We start from the raw sequence: 17,353 nt of genomic DNA on the forward strand, positions 1-17,353 counted from the left end.
TCGTTATTGCATATATACGACTGCCCAATGTGTTCAATCTGGACTACCAAAGTTGGGCTCTCATTTGTGTAATAAATTAAAACTCACTGACACTCCATGAATTTACATGTATTTTATTTAACAGTCAAACAAATATTTTAAGTAATAATTTTCCAGAAAGTCTTAAAACCGTCCAGGACCTCCTGATTGCACTGAGTACGAAATGTTTTCTTAGACCAAAAATAAAGATACAAACTGCAAAAACAATAGATCTAATTCAAATGCAAAATGTGGCGATCAAACACCCGTATTAACAGCGTTTGTTTAATTATTAACAATACACTAGGCAGTCGCACGTGTCGTTAAATAACAAACCAATAAACAATATAATAAAGTTGTAAGGTAATAGATATTTCAGGTATTGGGCATTTGCCATCATCATGATTAGATTATCTAATTGACAAAAACACTTAAAATTTTAAATTTCAATTTACTAAACACAAAATGTAAGTACTAAAATGTATATTTAAGCAATAAAATGTATGATACCATATTTCACTGTTTTAATAGAGAAAATTACGTAAAGAAAATGGAGCGTGGTATCTTTTCTAACTAAGATTATAACTTTCTAAAAGGAAACTCTTTAGGACTTCTAAATGGTGTATTTCAACTGTGCTAAACTTATTTCAACATCAACATTAAAGTTATTTGTCTTAGTTAATTGTGCGGATGTCAGATTTATGTAACACATTTCACTATCTTCATAAGCCGGAAAAATAAAAAAACCGGATATCACATTCAAATTCTCTTAAAAGAAACTTTCAAGACAACTTCCCTCTGATCTTCATTAATATCGATATATACTTGTAATACATGTACATCCTGAATAAATCAGTTGTCATTTTTTTATAAAATTTAGAAAAAATAAACGTTCTAAAACTTTCCCCTTAGGGGCCTTATCTTTCATTATTCTGTCTGTATAGATGCTCCATGGTCTCTATATCTGATCCCTTATGACCATGAAATTTTCTTCCAATGTGTCGTGACTTTCTATTGGCTCCTTTTTTTTCAGATAATCAATTTTCTCAGAATTTTCAGATAATCAATTTTCTCAGAATTTTCAGATAATCAATTTTCTCAGAATTTTCAGATAATCCCGGATTTTCTCAGATAATCCCGGTTTATCTCAGATAAACTAAGATTATCTCAGCTTAATTCAAATTCGAAAAAAATCTAGTTTATCTGAGAAAATATAGAAAATTCATTATCTGGAGAAAATCCCGGTTTATCTGAAAATTCTGAGATAAACCGGCATTATCTGGAAAAAATCGAGATAATCCCGGTTTATCTGAGCTTAATGAAAAAAATTGAGATAATCCTAATTTATCTGAGAAAATCCTGGTTTATCTGAGATAATTTAGGATTATCTATAAAAGTGGTTTAGGCGTGCCATACATATCTATAATTAAATTCTTTTTAGTGGACTCAGGTAGCTAGTGGTCAAATAATAAAATAATCAAAATAACCTTGGGATTCAAAATCACAAATTAAAAAGTTGATCGTAACTATGTATAATATAAATTGGTTTACTATTTACATATACTTCAGCAAACGATATAAATATTTATTTCAGTTTAAAAAACTATTCGGCAATATTAATCAAATAAAGTTATTTTACGGTTCACAAGACGTTAAGAAATGAAAAATGTAAATTCTTCCTTCAACTTGAAATTTATAAAAGGTTTATGCATGATGTTCCCGATATAAATACCCTTTTGACGTCAAATTCAGTCACCCAAACAAACAACACCAGGCATGACTTAACACATTATAAAGTTCAGTTGTGTTTACTTTTTCTGATCATAACACGTGTATATGCAGAGTAAGATGTTTGTTCAGTTTTTTGTTCTGTTATCCATCTATAATGGATATCAAGCGGCTTCCATACCACAAGTGGCTAAATCTCCACTCACCATATGTGCATTCAATATACAAGTATTTGGAGTAACAAAGATGGATAAGCCTGAAGTCGTGGATATCTTAATAGATGTAAGTAGATTTATCCTCTTTGATTATACATACATACTCATATTCACACAATTCAATTTAATGTGTGCTGGTTCATATTCTAGACGTCAGTCTTTGCTCATTTCTAATAAAATCCACATACACTGAACTATATATAGTATACACAATTGTTAACGGGCCAGCTGAAGGACGCCTCCGGTGCGGGAATTTCTCGCTGCATTGAAGACGCATTGGTGATCTTCGGCTGTTGTCTGCTCTATGGTCGGATTGTTTTCTCTTTGATACATACCTCATTTTTATTATCAATTTGATCAGTTTCTATTTTTGGATATCAATACTAATTTATTGTATATCTTTTGATAAAAGTTGACCATGTATAATTCTTTTGTGAATCAAGGTATCTTTTAATGTACAACTTTCCTTTAGGCTTACATAGTAGGTTTATGTTTTGTATATATATTTAATATAGCTATGGACATGATTGCTTGAGTTTTTGTATATTAATTTTGCTATCACAATGGCAAAACAGGTGACGCGATAGCGATCATTGGAAACTTTCTCCTCATATTAATTAACAGTAAAACAATAACGGATACTTATTCAAGTTGTTTTTCTAAACAAGAAGCGTTCAAGATATTTGTTAGATTGTGTTATGAGAAATATACGTGCATACACTGTGCGTTTTGTTGTGTGTTTCTTTTTTTCTACATTAGCAAGAGGTATAGAGGGAGGTTTGAGACCTCAAAAAACAACGAATAACCCTGCTGCATTTTTGCGCCTGTTCCAAATCAGGAGCCTCTGGACTTGTTTAGTCTTTTTTGAATTTCAATTTTTGTTTCTTGTGTATATTTCGAAGTTTAGTATGACGTCCATTATCACTGAACTAGGATACAGTTTTGTTTAGGGGCCAACTGAAGCACGCACTCAGTGAGTTTCTCGATGCATTGAAGATCCATAGCTATAGTGGCCTTCGTCTGTTGTCTGCTCTTTGGTCGGGTTGTTGTCTCTTTGACACATTTCCACTTCCATGCTGAATAAGATTTCTGTATTGTAAAGAAAATTCCAGAAAATGTCAAAATTTTGATATAAGTCGACATGCATTCATTTATTTAACATATCAAATACATAATAGAAGAAAAATATTTTCATTGTTCATAAATTTAATTCATCTCCATTTAAAAATATGCAAAAAATTAAAGTTCTCTTGCTCAAATCTTTTAAAAAATATTCTTTGATTATTTGTTTCAAGTTAGCAGTTCACCTAGTTCTCGTGATTTGAAATAAAAACACGGATATGACATTTGTGTTACAGAGTGCAGATTATTAGTCTACTTTCAACTATTTTTTATTATTTGAACAATATCCTGGCGTACAAAGCTATTACTTTTGAATTCAAATAAAACAAAACTGATAATGGAAAAGGGTAATATGTCAAAGAGACAACCCGACCAATGAGTCTACTTTCATATTCATATGATAATAATATCAAAACTGTTCATATGCATCTTTACGTTTGAAAGACTGACAACATTCGACAGGCATTCCAAAATTTAATGGTATTTCCAAATACAATTTCCTGACAGCACATGCTACCCGTGACAACATCACAACAATCATTTTGCATTGAAAACATACTTCAATTGTTTAGTACAAAACAGCGCTTTCATACAAAATGTGCTCAACATTTACACCAAATAAAATAACAAAAAGAAGCATTCAATTTTAAAATTGGTTTTTGACTACGAAACATCTATTATACCGTCAGCATTTCAATAACCAAAGATAAGAATCAAGTTTTGACAAACTTTTATAAAATCGCATGTTTTATTTTTATTCATCTAGAGGTTAACAATATAACAACAGTGCTATATACAAGTCAACTATCAAAAGTACCTTTTAAACACCATAAAAAATTACATTTTAAACAACTTCAAAAGATATTCGGTTAATGTTAAACAGTTAGTATGAAGTAATTAAGTTGTGAATTTAAAATTAAAAGAACTTTGTCCATGTATGTTGGCAACTTAAGTTGACTTGAAAACAATTTGTATTTTAACTGATACATATAATAACAAGAATGTGTCCCCAGTACACAAATGCCCCATCCGCACTATCATTTTCTATGTTCAGTGGACCATAAAAATGGGAGAAAATCTCTAATTTGGCATTAAAATTAGAAAGACCATCTGATAGGGAATGTGTGTACTAAGTTTAAGGTTGATTGGACTCCAACTTCATCAAAAAGTTTCTCGACCAAAAACTTTTAACCTGAAGCGGGGCAGATGGACGAACGGACGAACGGACGCACAGACCAGAACAAATAATGCCCATAAATGGGTTATCAAAATACACATAAAACTGAAAGTCGAGAATCCGAATCTTTCTAGTGTAAGGTTTTTATGAATTCGCGGGAAAGTGGCAAAAATTCAGTAGGTTTGGCATCTTCCTTTCGCACATGCATTTCTGAATCCGCTGATGGTATAGTTTTGCGAACAAAATACTAGATTGGTCAATTAAACCACTTGAATTTGGGATGTCTTTTAATGAGGTTATTCATTGTCTTATACCATCTGTGTTTCCCATGGTTTTACGTTGAGCGTTGAGCTTAGAAAAAAATGATATTTGTCACCGAATTCCTACTCTGAGAAAATATAAAGAACAGCGCAGATTTTATTTGGCTAATACTCACTATCATTATTATGATGAACATACATGGCATATTGTATATATAAGTGACGCATGTTTAACATTAAGCTTTATATAGGGTAATAATGTTGAAATTTCACAACATCAATGCTTATTAATTTTGTTTACTTTTAATGGAAAATTAAGCTGTTTAATAGAGTTTAAATAAAAGTTTGTATGATTTATGAGTAAGAACATCAATAAAAACACGACTTAGATCTACTTTGATATGATAGAAACATATGTATATATAAACTCATCATAGATACCAGGACTAAATTTAGTATATACGCCAGACGCGCGTTTCGTCTACAAAAGACTCATCAGTGACGCTCGAATCCAAAAAAGTTATGTCAGATGTTTGCGTACTTTATTCTGAGTTCAACAATGTTAGGAAATCATATTTCAAAAGGAACTCCGAAGAAAGTCCAAAATGGAAAATCCTTAATCAAGTCCTCAAATAGCAAAACCAAAAGCTGAAACACATAAAACAAATGGATAACAACTGTCATATTCCTGATTTGGTACAGGCATATGCGTATGTAGAAAAGATTTTCATTCTGTTTTCTGGTTGCCTTGAAAATCTTAAAAGTGAACAATTGTAACCATAACGAAACATCTCTATTTTTTTGTATTATTATATGCAACATTTTTTCTAATGTAATTTTTGATAAATATTAAAGTAGTAATATGGGATAGACAAGACTTAACATTCTTCAAAATGTACATACTTACATATATTTTTACAAATAAGGAAATGTTTGGTTATTTGGTCTCATTTAAAGGTTAATTGAACGTTTCATTTTCGCAGTTAAGCACACACAAAACGCAATATTGCTATAATATATCGGTAACAGGATAGACAAAACGGATAACAGGATATAATTTAATACGGTGATAGATCGTGCACGTTCGTTCCTGTTACAAAATACAAAAGTAAAACAATACGCAGGGACTTACTTGATGTCGACTTTATAAGAAAAAGAAAAAGAATACTGTACATTTTGGATTGCTGTCTTAGGCTTAGGTGCAGGAGTTATTTTCATATTCTTGGAAAACCCATTTTTTAGATGTATTTTCGGTTCCCCATTGAAAATTGACAAATAATCTATCAATAAGCAGAATGAAAATATATAGAAGTGTTTGTTTTTGATAAATTATTGGCAATGAAAAACAAGGCAACCTTTCTTGATAGCTGGAAATTTCTTTCGAAACATGGTAATATAGACAGATATCTTGAATATTGCACCATATTCAAAAACATGTTTTCATATATCTTTGTATGGCATGAGTTAAACTGCACATTTTTATAATATGTTTTAAAAGTATTTGTATGTTTTGATTTACTTATCAAGAGAGAGGGGGTAGGAGGGGTCCTGATCCCGAAATCCCGGGCTTAAAAACACTAAATCCCGAGGTCCCGAAATTAAATAAAGTAAATCCCGGCATCCCGAAATCCGAAGAAAAAGAATTCCCGGATCCCGAAAGGGTCAATCCCGAAATCCCGAGCTTAAAAAAAGCCGATCCCAGAGTCCCGATAAAGGTCCTTACCGCCCTCAAGAGAGCAGTTTAAACTAGTATGTTTAATCCATCTTTGACTTCATTTGTATATGATTATAACAATTAGAAAACAGATCAATCTAAATGATTTGTAGCATTATGAATTGAAAAAAAAAGTCACGAAAATTTTTACAATTAGCCAAAATGAATGTTAAAACGTTTAAATTGATGCTGTCTTTACGCTCTTTTAAGATCTTTTAAATAAAAAAATTAATAAACACTCAAATATCAGCTGCGGTGAGAGATATTAAATTACATATCAAATGAAATATTTGCCCAGATAAGTCTAAACTAAAGTACTCAATTGTTTCAAAATAATCTGTTTTAGATCCTGATATTTTGCGACCTAACACTTATACAGGAAATTCGAGATGCCAGCGACACAGCTTTCAATGAGTTGAAGGCCAAAGCAAATGCACAAATGAGGTATGTAAAGTTATATAACATTTCTCCAATGTCATCTCATAATCTGAAGGATTCAAGACAAAATTTAATGATTAGTAATCAACTAACTAACTAAACAATGGAACCCTATCATTTGCATGATTTGGGATACGAATAATAGTTACTGTAATACTTAAACTTAAACAGTGATCCGCAGATTTTCTTTTTTTAAAGCTTGAGAAACAGAAGTAGGGGATTTGATTAAAGGAAATGAAGTTGGACTACTATTTTTTGACTACTTTTCTGGGACAAAGTATGATTATTCAGTCTGTCTCTTTTCTTCAAAATTTCTCTTTTCTTCAAAATTGCCTGTGATGCATTTACAATTTTGTATAAAGCAATGGTTATCCCGGTATTTTTAAGAGCCCAAAAGTATTAGTACATGTACATGTAATTCAGAATGAATATATAATTTAAATGATGGTCGAATGAATGTTTAATGACCAGCGGGTAATATTTTCGCCATATTGAGAACGAGAGCATGTTAATGTGATACAAGTGTTTTAAGTTAATGGTCTAGGTATGTGTCATTGAAAAACCTACCCAACAGCTTGACAATGGATGTTTATTATTACTGTCTTTGGAGAATGGATACGTGTCTATATCATATATATCTAACTCTTATTTGTACCGATTGAGGACAACTTGATAATTTATTTGAGACATTATAAAGCCCAATCATATTATAGAAGGCATAGCAGATTTTAAATATGACCCCAAAAGTAATCATCGGTATATCATAATTTATTTTTATCATTGTAGTTGTTACTTGTTCGTTCTTTCGTTCATGTTTTGTGATTGCACGATTTATCTATACAAATATGTATAATCAATACGATTTTTAGGTTTAATTTCTATTTTAACAAAATTTAATTACATGACTATATTTTTAGTCTACTAAATAAACAACTTGAAGAACCGTGTATGTTGGAATCTGTAATAAGTGAAAAACTTGGAAGATCTTCATCCAAAGAACAATATGGATTTCTTTACTGGTATGTATCATTTAACAAGATAACATTCAATAAAATGAAAATATTAACACTACTATATATATATTACCGAAGAAGGATATCTGTTATCCGAAATATCTAACATATTGTTCGTTTTATTGTGTTTTTGGTGATGTTGAATTCTTTTAGACTTGTTATCTGTGAGTCTGAAACGCTTATCTTGATTTAACTTCATCGGGAACGCTCGAAATAAAATATTTGAGAACAGCAGTCTGAGAAGTGTCTTTGATTTGTATTCATTAAAAACTTTACTTAGTGTGCATATGTCAGATCCCATGAAAGCACATGTTATACCCGTTTTGCCTATCCTGGTTACTAATATCAGTATTGCGTTATGTGTACTCAATACCTAATTGGATCTAAAATTTATTCAGTTTCAAACTTAAGTAGATTCAAAATTGGTTTTCGTACGTAAACGATTAAGCTTTGAAGATTTAGTTCCTTGGTACTATTCATCAGTACTTACAATACAAAATATATACAGGCTCAATATAAAAAGTCTTCACAAATAAATAAACCTTTGCCAACAGAGCTATTATCGAAAACAGACCAAAGGAAAGCTTTTTTATGTTTTGGGATATAAAACATGAGTATGAACTTGTTTACCTCACAAACGAGACAAGTAGCAGTATTGTGCTGGCAGTTGCGTCTATGGTGGCGTGAATTTATTTAACTTAAACATGATAAGATCTGAACACAAATGTTGTATTCTCTCCTTTCGGTTAAAATATAATATTATTTTACAAATACCTTTCAGATATATTATTGTTAAAAGTTTTGATAGTATGTGTAGTTTCAATTTTTTTTTATTAATCTTTGAACTTCTGTATAATTAAAAGTTGTACTTGTCCTCGTTTTCATGATAAGTTGATTTCCTTACAAAATTGAAATTTAAAAGATACAAATTCTGGTGAGAAATGAAAAGATTTTTTGTTATATTTCAACAGGAATTGCACAAAGCTCAGAGTCACGGATACTTATCAATATGACGACCCACTTGATGTTTTTGAGAGGCCGCCGTTTGTTGTGCGCTTTGAATCACTTTCAACAGGTGAGCAACGTCTAGAATTTATTTTTTATTTTTCAGTATTTACTCACATGAAAATACTGAAGGATATTTAAACATAACGATGTTATATGATTGACATGTAAAACAAATCTACCATTCACTCGTTCCTTTAACAAAAACACAAAATCAGGATAGAAATTGTTGGCATGAAAACAGCTGCACAAGAAACAAATAACTCTCTGCAAAACATTACCTAGAAAACTGAGCCATAAAACCGTGGCTGATGAAAAAAATTGTCATGTTTCAAAAACTGTCATGTTTCAAATTGACTTGGTAACAAACTCAATATTTTGAATTTACACATATAGAATAATTTTGATTCTTAATAGAATAAAAGAGTAAAGTAGGTGCACGAAAAATAAGAAAGTTTAAGTATTCAACATTCAAACAAAAGGTGTAGTCATCTGCTAGTTATTCGATCGTATTATTTGATTTAGTCATCTAGAACCTTTGGCGACCGTTAATCTATTGATTTTATGACAATAGCACATCTTATCTTAAATGAGTTAATATTTTATGTAACTCATATCTAAACCTTTGTAAAACGCGTCACAAAGCAAACAAATATCAATCAATCAATCAATCAAAACATATCTCCTATGTTAATCATCATATATAACCTTACTATACTATTTCGAAAAGAAAAGGTATCATAGCCAGCACAAATAATTATATATGTGAAAAAAATCATAACAGGATCACTTTAAATTTGTGTTCGTTTATACGATTGGAAAGCGCCAGCAAAAAACACACGTACACATTTTGTCAATTATTTGATTGGTTTCTTTAATGCAAAGTTGAACATTCTTCTGTTTGTGTAGGATACAATTGCGTATGATTTCTTTTTAGATGTGTCTGATTTTGCTATTCTTGCTCTCCATTCCAAACCGAGTAAAGCACCAGAAGAAATAGATAATATAACAAGAGTATATGATATTGTCAAGTCACAATGGCATTTGGAGGTAGGCATATTTAAGTAAAGAAACTAAAAGTGTAGATCTATAAAAAGTATATGTAAAAAGAAGGTTTTAATTGTGTACAAGAGAGTTGCTAAAGTTAATATCATTTTTGCTTGCATTACTTCGATCTCTGCTTCTTATCATGTGATAAGCACAATTACAAGATAAGACAAAAAACAAACAAAAAAGCAGAAAAGGAAGGTTGACATCAATTTAAAATTAAATCATTTTGCACTAAGCTAAGTACAATTGTCAAAGCAGATACCCTTTTTTCCTCTTTAAATAGCACTATAATAACGCCTTTTAAAAAGCAGTAATCAATACATTATAATTACATTAGATGTATGTTTCATTATAAATACGTTATTCTGATAGGCTAACTGCACATCACGTGCTATTCCTTATAAGCAATTGCATTACTCAATAAAACTTATCATCCATGATAACACAAGGTCTCACAATAAAGTGCATAGTTGAATTAAAAAAAAATACAATTCGTGTTTTCATGATCCTAGCTAAAAAATGTAATTATAAGTGCTTCATACAAAATGTACTTCAGTCAACACTTTTACACCCCAATGAAGTTACATTAAGAAGCATTCAATATTTTAGTAACAATTGTTTCCATTCTCCAGGACGTTATCATAGCAGGGGATTTGAATTCTGACTGTAGCTATCTACCAGACCGTGACCATGACACAGTATCCCTATATAATGACCCGAGGTTTACATGGCTGATTGGAGATGATGTTGACACAACAACTGGCAACAGTGAATGTAGCTACGACAGGTATAACAGAACCAATGATTGTTTTCAATTTACATTTCACTAGAACAACATAATGTACTACATGTACCAGGGATGGGCACGATTACTGACAAATGTCATATACATGAAACATGGTATGATTGCCAAAGAGACCATTCTTCACAAGTGACCAAATGGCACAGAAATTATTAACAACGTTAGGTCACTGTATGTAGCCTTCATTAAATACAAAAACAAATATGTAATAAGCAACAAACGACAACCAATGAATTACAGGCTTCGAACTTGGGACAGCCGGCACATACAGAATGTGACAATGTTAAACAAGTTTCAAGTGCGGCACGCCTAACCTCCTCCAAATATTTTGACATTATTTTTTTTTTTAAAGTAAACTGATATAACAGTAGATCTCTCTGAATGTTCAGTTCAGAAATTGTTCAAATGGACAAATCTGAAATTGGAATGAAATTAAGAAAATGACCAAAAAAATATTGTTCAATCTGTTCATATACGTTCAGATTAAAATTTACGTTTCTTATGCCATTTTTAATTTTTTTTTATTTCCGATGCATTTAAATACGCATCTGTAATCATACAAGATGCACATTTCGATACCTCTAAATCGTATCTTGCATGACCTACGTCAAAGTCAGTCTGATAAAAACAATGTTAAAAGAGCTCACTCAGGAATACTGGAAATCTTGAACTTTTTCCAATTAAAAAAACCCAACACCATTTGATGCAAAGTAGATGTAGTTGCATATGTATTTATATACATCCCCATGGTCATTATTGTCGTAGAATTACAATCGAAAACGTTTTCATGCATTATAGTTTATACTCTTCATTTCAGATTTGTGGTGGCAGGTTCTAAATTAAAAGACGCAGTGGTTCCCAACAGCGCTAGAGTTTTTAAATTTGATGAGTATTTCAATCTCACACCAGAACAGGTATACGATCGTTTTCTTATTTCTCAATTTTATAAATGGCATACATATCATGTTAGTCTGCTGTCCTCCAAAACGTATGAATATAAGAGAATAGAATAGAATATTTTTATTTACCAAATTAGGAGGGCATATCATATAGACAATATTATTATAAACAATAACATATGCAATACACACACAATAAAAGATATGTAACAAGTGTTATAAAAATTATAAAATAAAATAATTTACCACAGAAAATACACTCAACAAAATAGTAGCAATATTATTAAATTAATATACTATGTTGAAATTGACTCAAGTACACGCGGTAAGTGTATTTTCACTTTTAAAAAAAACATGAGGCATTAGTAGTTTGTGCGGAGAACAATATAAAAAATACAAAAAGAACCCACTAAAAAACAAACAATTGAACACTCCCACATTTGACTATGAGGTATACTGCAAATAACCAAGCATGTACTGTTGTGAAAGACTGTCGATTGCTGGTTGCGTAACGTCATGTGGCAATTATTCGCGCTTGTTCAGGGCAATAGCAAATACATACAGCAAGTAGATCCTTTATTAGAGGTTGTCCTGTATGAAGGTCGGCTAATTTTTTCTACCGTACAGAAATATTTGAATACCAAAATAGTTGTAGGTTGTGTGCAGAGAGCTTATTATTTTCTGCAAATTAGGAATCAGATTTAATATCCCTTTCTAACCGGAAGTGGATGCGTACTTATATAACCCGCACAGCTAAACGGACCTCCCACTTTGGCAAGGGGTTTACTACTAGTTGGAAGAAGACCTAAGTGACAATATATCTACTCCCAAGTTACCCTTGATGGAATGAGTTAAGGCACTACTCTGATAAGGACATTTTCTATCGAATTCATGCATTTGCAGATGCGTTTTTTAAAAGTTCCAAAGTGATACATAAAATTGAAAATGGTTTGGAAATAAGGAATGTGTTATATAGACAACAACTCGACTAAAGAGCAGAAAACACAAAAAGGCCACTAATGGATCTTAAGTCAGTAGAGCGAGAAAATCCCGTGTGTGTCATATCTGACAATCCCATGTGTGTAAAGTAAAGCGAATCCCGCTGATACATCGATTAACAATGATTATAGCATCTGAAGACATATCATATCCCAATATTACAAATTTAATACGATCGCCAAAAATGAGAATTGGTATTTTCAGTTGTTAACACTCACTACTTTCGACGAAATCAAAGTATAAGCCATTCCATCTTTTCTGAAACATCAACACACTAATCTTTGGAACCGAGGAATTGATTGACTTTAATGTTGTCCGACTGTCCTGTCTTAAACAATTATTATCAAGAAAAACGAAAAGAAACTACTTCATGTACTTGTATACTTTATTTAAAAAAACATCAATTCGTCTTTTTTAAGAGTTTTGAAATTAATTCTGTTTAAAACATTGATTATTGGTTTTAATCTTGATATCTATTTCAGACTTCTGCTGTCAGCGACCATTATCCTATTGAAATGCAACTAGCAGGAAAAGGTAATAGTGCCTTCAATTAAAATAGACGGGCGCCCTGATAATAAAATTTAAAAAAACTGAATATTATACAAACGAAGACAACCTGGTCAGTCATCGATCACCACGATGAGCGGCAACGTAATACACAAAATACATCTATATTTGCTTGTGGCGAAACAGGTTTTTTTAAAATGCACTTGTTGGCAGTACAATCAATGATGTCAACATGCCAAGACCTGCTAAAAAATAAATTATAAATGGATTAAAAACATTTTTTTCCTATAACATTTCAAATAAATAGGTACTTGCAGTTTGTCGAAGAATTAACGACAGCACGATATCTTCTATACTATTAAACGAGAAGACCTCATTTTGTGTGTCGCTTCTCTTCCTTCCAAGATACATTAATCATCATACCTCTGTGTTCTATAGGTAACATGCATAGTCGCTTTGTCATCCATTCTTATGATTATACAGATTCAGTTATTTTGGGAGAAAAACAACAAAAAGGTGTCAGACCAACAATTACGAACGTATGTAAAAGTAGCCCCACTCTGACACAAAATAGTGCTTTTGATGTCCTAGTTTACTTAAACTAACCAACAAATTTGCAGAAATAAAACTTTTGGTGAAAGAGAAATATATCTAGATCATTTTGAGCAAAAATTTACTTGTCTATGAGTTTGCATTAAAAATTGAGGATTAATGCGCTCCATAGTATACTAATTTTAGATTTCCACAAAACCAGGTGGTTTTTTTTTGGAGTACCTCTATTTGAAGGTCAGTTATTGTGTTAGAAGGCTTTAAAGGTATGGTGAAAATTGGCATGTAGAAAGCTGATACATGTACAATTAAGGATATACCTGGTTTCTATGAAGTTAAACTTAAGGGAGACGGATTTATAAAAGTTTTTCCTAAGTTGTTTCCGAATCACATATTTGTACTTTATGTAACATTGTAATATTTCTCTTGAAATTGTTTATTAATAAATATTGTTTAAACTAAACTTAAGGTAAAATATTTAGAAAGCTGTGAAAATTGAAAATATTGGTTGAACATATAGGGATTTTTAACTGGTGGTCTGACACCAAAAGGAGTCCTGGTATTAATTCCGTAAACAGACTGACATTTAGTCGTGGATAAGACTTCTGGTTTGAAACATGCACAAGCACAACCAATCGTATGATAGATAACCAAAATGAAAAATAAATATAAGCCAATCAAACCTTTCTCCATATCAGGGTGTTTAGTTTGCAACAACAACAAATATTATACCTCTTTAGAGAGGACAATTATTTTTCGCGTTAATCGACATATAAACTACAATTATACTACATTGTACTTTCATGTATAGAGATTCTGTCCACTGTTTTCTTTGAAATGTTTACTATTGCAGGGGTCATACCAGCATATATATTAAAATGAGTAAAACATTTGCGAACAAGAATGTGTCCAAAGTACACGGATGCTACATCGGCACTATATTTACTAAGTTTCGAGTTGATTGGACTTCAACTTCATCAAAACTACCTCGACCAAAAACTTTCAACTAAAGCAGAACAGACGGGCGGATGGACGAACGAACGAACGAACGCACGGATACACAGACTAGAAAACATAATGCCCATAAATGGGGCATAACAAAATATTGTTGAAAGTGCCTTAAAGTAGTAGTTTGGCAAAAATGAAATGGGTAGAGATTAGAGGGATGCAGTAACTTTTTAAAGCATAACCAATTCTTATTGACTGTAAATAGCGAGTACCAATGAACAAGCAGATTTCGGCTACCTGTAATATAGAAAAGTCAGATAAAAAATGTTGATTCCGTGAAATAAACGTGTAAACGTTTTAATGTCTGAAATCGGCCCTGTAAGATAAAGATCACTTTTATATTTTCAGCAAATATGGAAGTTTTGTCAAAGGTTAAAGATGCAAAGACTGTGGAGTCAATGTCTAAAGAGCCAGTCGGCGATATAAGAACAATACGTGAATTGTACAAAAATGATATATACGATTCAAGTAGTTCTAGAACCTATGATGTCCTTATACTAAAGGAGGGATACAGTCAATACCTGATTGAAGCAGTATTAGACCATATCGAAAAAGACCAACTTAAAACCGAAATTGCTCATTTCCAAGACATGTTCCCCAAATTACTTACCTCCGAAATGGAGGCTGTTATTATTGCTTTGGTTGATTCTGAATCATTCAAATTAGATTATGTTTACGGTATCAATGATAATAAGCAAACATCATATTATAAGTTCAAAATATCGTGTTTAGTTGAAACACTGAAATGTACCGCAAGTGTTGAAAAGGAAACCATCTAAAACATCGTCTACTATTTTGTCATTTTTTTTGTCAGTGAATGTAAGTTAAACAATACCTGTCTCTTAAAATAAAATGGTTTGTTAAGTTGTTGGCATTTTTAAGATCTTCAATAGAGAATGAAAGGTAAAGATGCAAATGACTTGAGCGTTTACAATCATGCAAGCTATATAAATTTTATTTTAGATACATGCAACTGATATTTACATCTATAACTAATAAAAGCAAATATTTTAACATTGTATGCCTTTTCTTAATAATATTATTTTTATAAACTGATATAAACATAAAATAAGAAAATGTGTTATGATTGTCAATGATACAACTATTCACAAGAGACCATGCAAATGACACAGAAATTAACAACTTTGGGTCACCATATACGGCCTTTAACAATGAGCAAAGCTCATACCGCATAGTCAGCTACAAAAGGCCCTGCATGAAATTGCTAATGTAGAATAAATCAAACGAGAAAAGAAACTGCCTTATTTATGTCAAATAATGAACGAAAATCCAAAGATGTTACACAGCAACAAACGACAACCAATGAATCTTAGGCTCCTGACTTTACTAGTAGTCTTTTGCGCTAATACTGAGTTAACCAAACACCAATCAATCAAACAATCTATTGCGATATAGACCTCAGCTGCGATTATGCTGCACAGTGCATCACATGACAATGCCGGACATGACAATATGTATATAAGGCGAGGCTTAATGAGTTTTACTCTCATTCAGACAGCATATCTGTCCTATTCCAGTATTCCAAATAACTAATACGACATTATTTCAACTAGAGACAGGTGTATATGCTTTATGCCAAGCTAAACCGGTTGGTTTTTTTTTAAATAAGGGAAAGTGCAGATCGGCAGTACCCTGGTCATTTATTGTTCACGGTATTGATATTGAATTTTCCCGGGCAAAAAAATTAATTGCGCCTCTACAGTCGACCAATAGGAGAGTCAAAACATCTTTTAGTAACAAACCTAGTTGTACACTGAATGATAAAATAAAAAGTGATGGCGACACCATTAATCCAGAGACAAGGACTCAACATTATAATTATTGTAAGAAGACATCGAATATCATACAGATTTCTCTGCATACTATGTATGTACATGTACCTGTTTGGTCTGAAATTTTAGTTATGAGTATCAAGTTCGACGTAATTATTCAAGACATATAGTACATAAAACATTTATGAGCATCGACATCAACTGGGACAACCAAAATTAAACCATGTGTCGTAAAATAAAAAAAGGACAAACATCACCATGAGAACAATGTACAAGACAATTGACATAATGAAAAACAACTATACTTAAATTAAGTTGTTATAAAGTAGTTGATAAAACTATAATTCTGGACAAAGCCAGATTTTTAAAGATGACATCAATCTTACTCTTTGCACAATTGTAACAAATTACGGATCAAATTCAATAAAGTTTCAATCTGTCTCCGTAGAAAAAGAAGCCATACGAATAAACGATGAAAAGGCTCGACATATAAATCTGAATAGCCAAACTTACAAACGAACGACAGATGTGTAAATCAATAATAAAAGATCATATAAACAGGGTAGCTATAGAATAATTGAACTTTTCAAACTATATAAAATTTCACTTTAAATGCTTATTGAGATGATTTTAGTCTGTTAGTCTAGTACTAGTATGATGAGTTACAGATCAAAGATTACGTTTGGTTCAGCATTGCAATGATGTCTATACTTAATCATTTGTCTCTTTGTCCTCCAAATACCCGGGTATTTCTCTTTGAACCCAGACTGGAACAGTGACAGGTGTGTCATGTAACATCTAAGAATAAGGATTGGAAGAGCTTTAAACCGGCTTTATTATTGGCAAATAAAAAGAGTGCAATCATTACATACAGTTTTACATGCTAGTGTCCGTATGGTTGCCTATAATTGCTTACATGTAAATAACAAAACAACAGATTGGATAGAGGCATGGTTATCACATAGATTCCAAAAAGTAGTGGTGTTGACAGTCACACATCAAATAGTTGTCCTGTAGTGTCAGGCGTTCCTCAAGACTTTGTTCTCGGCCCAGGCC

The 17,353-nt window shown here is 31.8% G+C and overlaps 1 protein-coding gene across 1 annotated transcript; it reads left to right on the forward strand.

Annotated features, from left to right (window-relative positions):
* The first annotated feature begins 1,621 nt into the window (after positions 1-1,621).
* Positions 1,622-15,518, forward strand: LOC134707530 (deoxyribonuclease-1-like). Its single transcript, XM_063567370.1, has 9 exons — positions 1,622-2,028; positions 6,581-6,678; positions 7,590-7,691; positions 8,657-8,760; positions 9,628-9,740; positions 10,373-10,527; positions 11,360-11,456; positions 12,923-12,974; positions 14,853-15,518. Exons 1-9 carry the CDS (start codon positions 1,855-1,857, stop codon positions 15,281-15,283), a joined length of 1,326 nt encoding a protein of 441 aa, XP_063423440.1. The 5' UTR covers positions 1,622-1,854; the 3' UTR covers positions 15,284-15,518.
* The last annotated feature ends 1,835 nt before the right edge of the window (positions 15,519-17,353 follow it).

This window comes from Mytilus trossulus, chromosome 2 (genome assembly GCF_036588685.1).
Source record: "Mytilus trossulus isolate FHL-02 chromosome 2, PNRI_Mtr1.1.1.hap1, whole genome shotgun sequence".
NCBI classification, from domain to species: Eukaryota; Metazoa; Mollusca; class Bivalvia; order Mytilida; family Mytilidae; genus Mytilus; species Mytilus trossulus.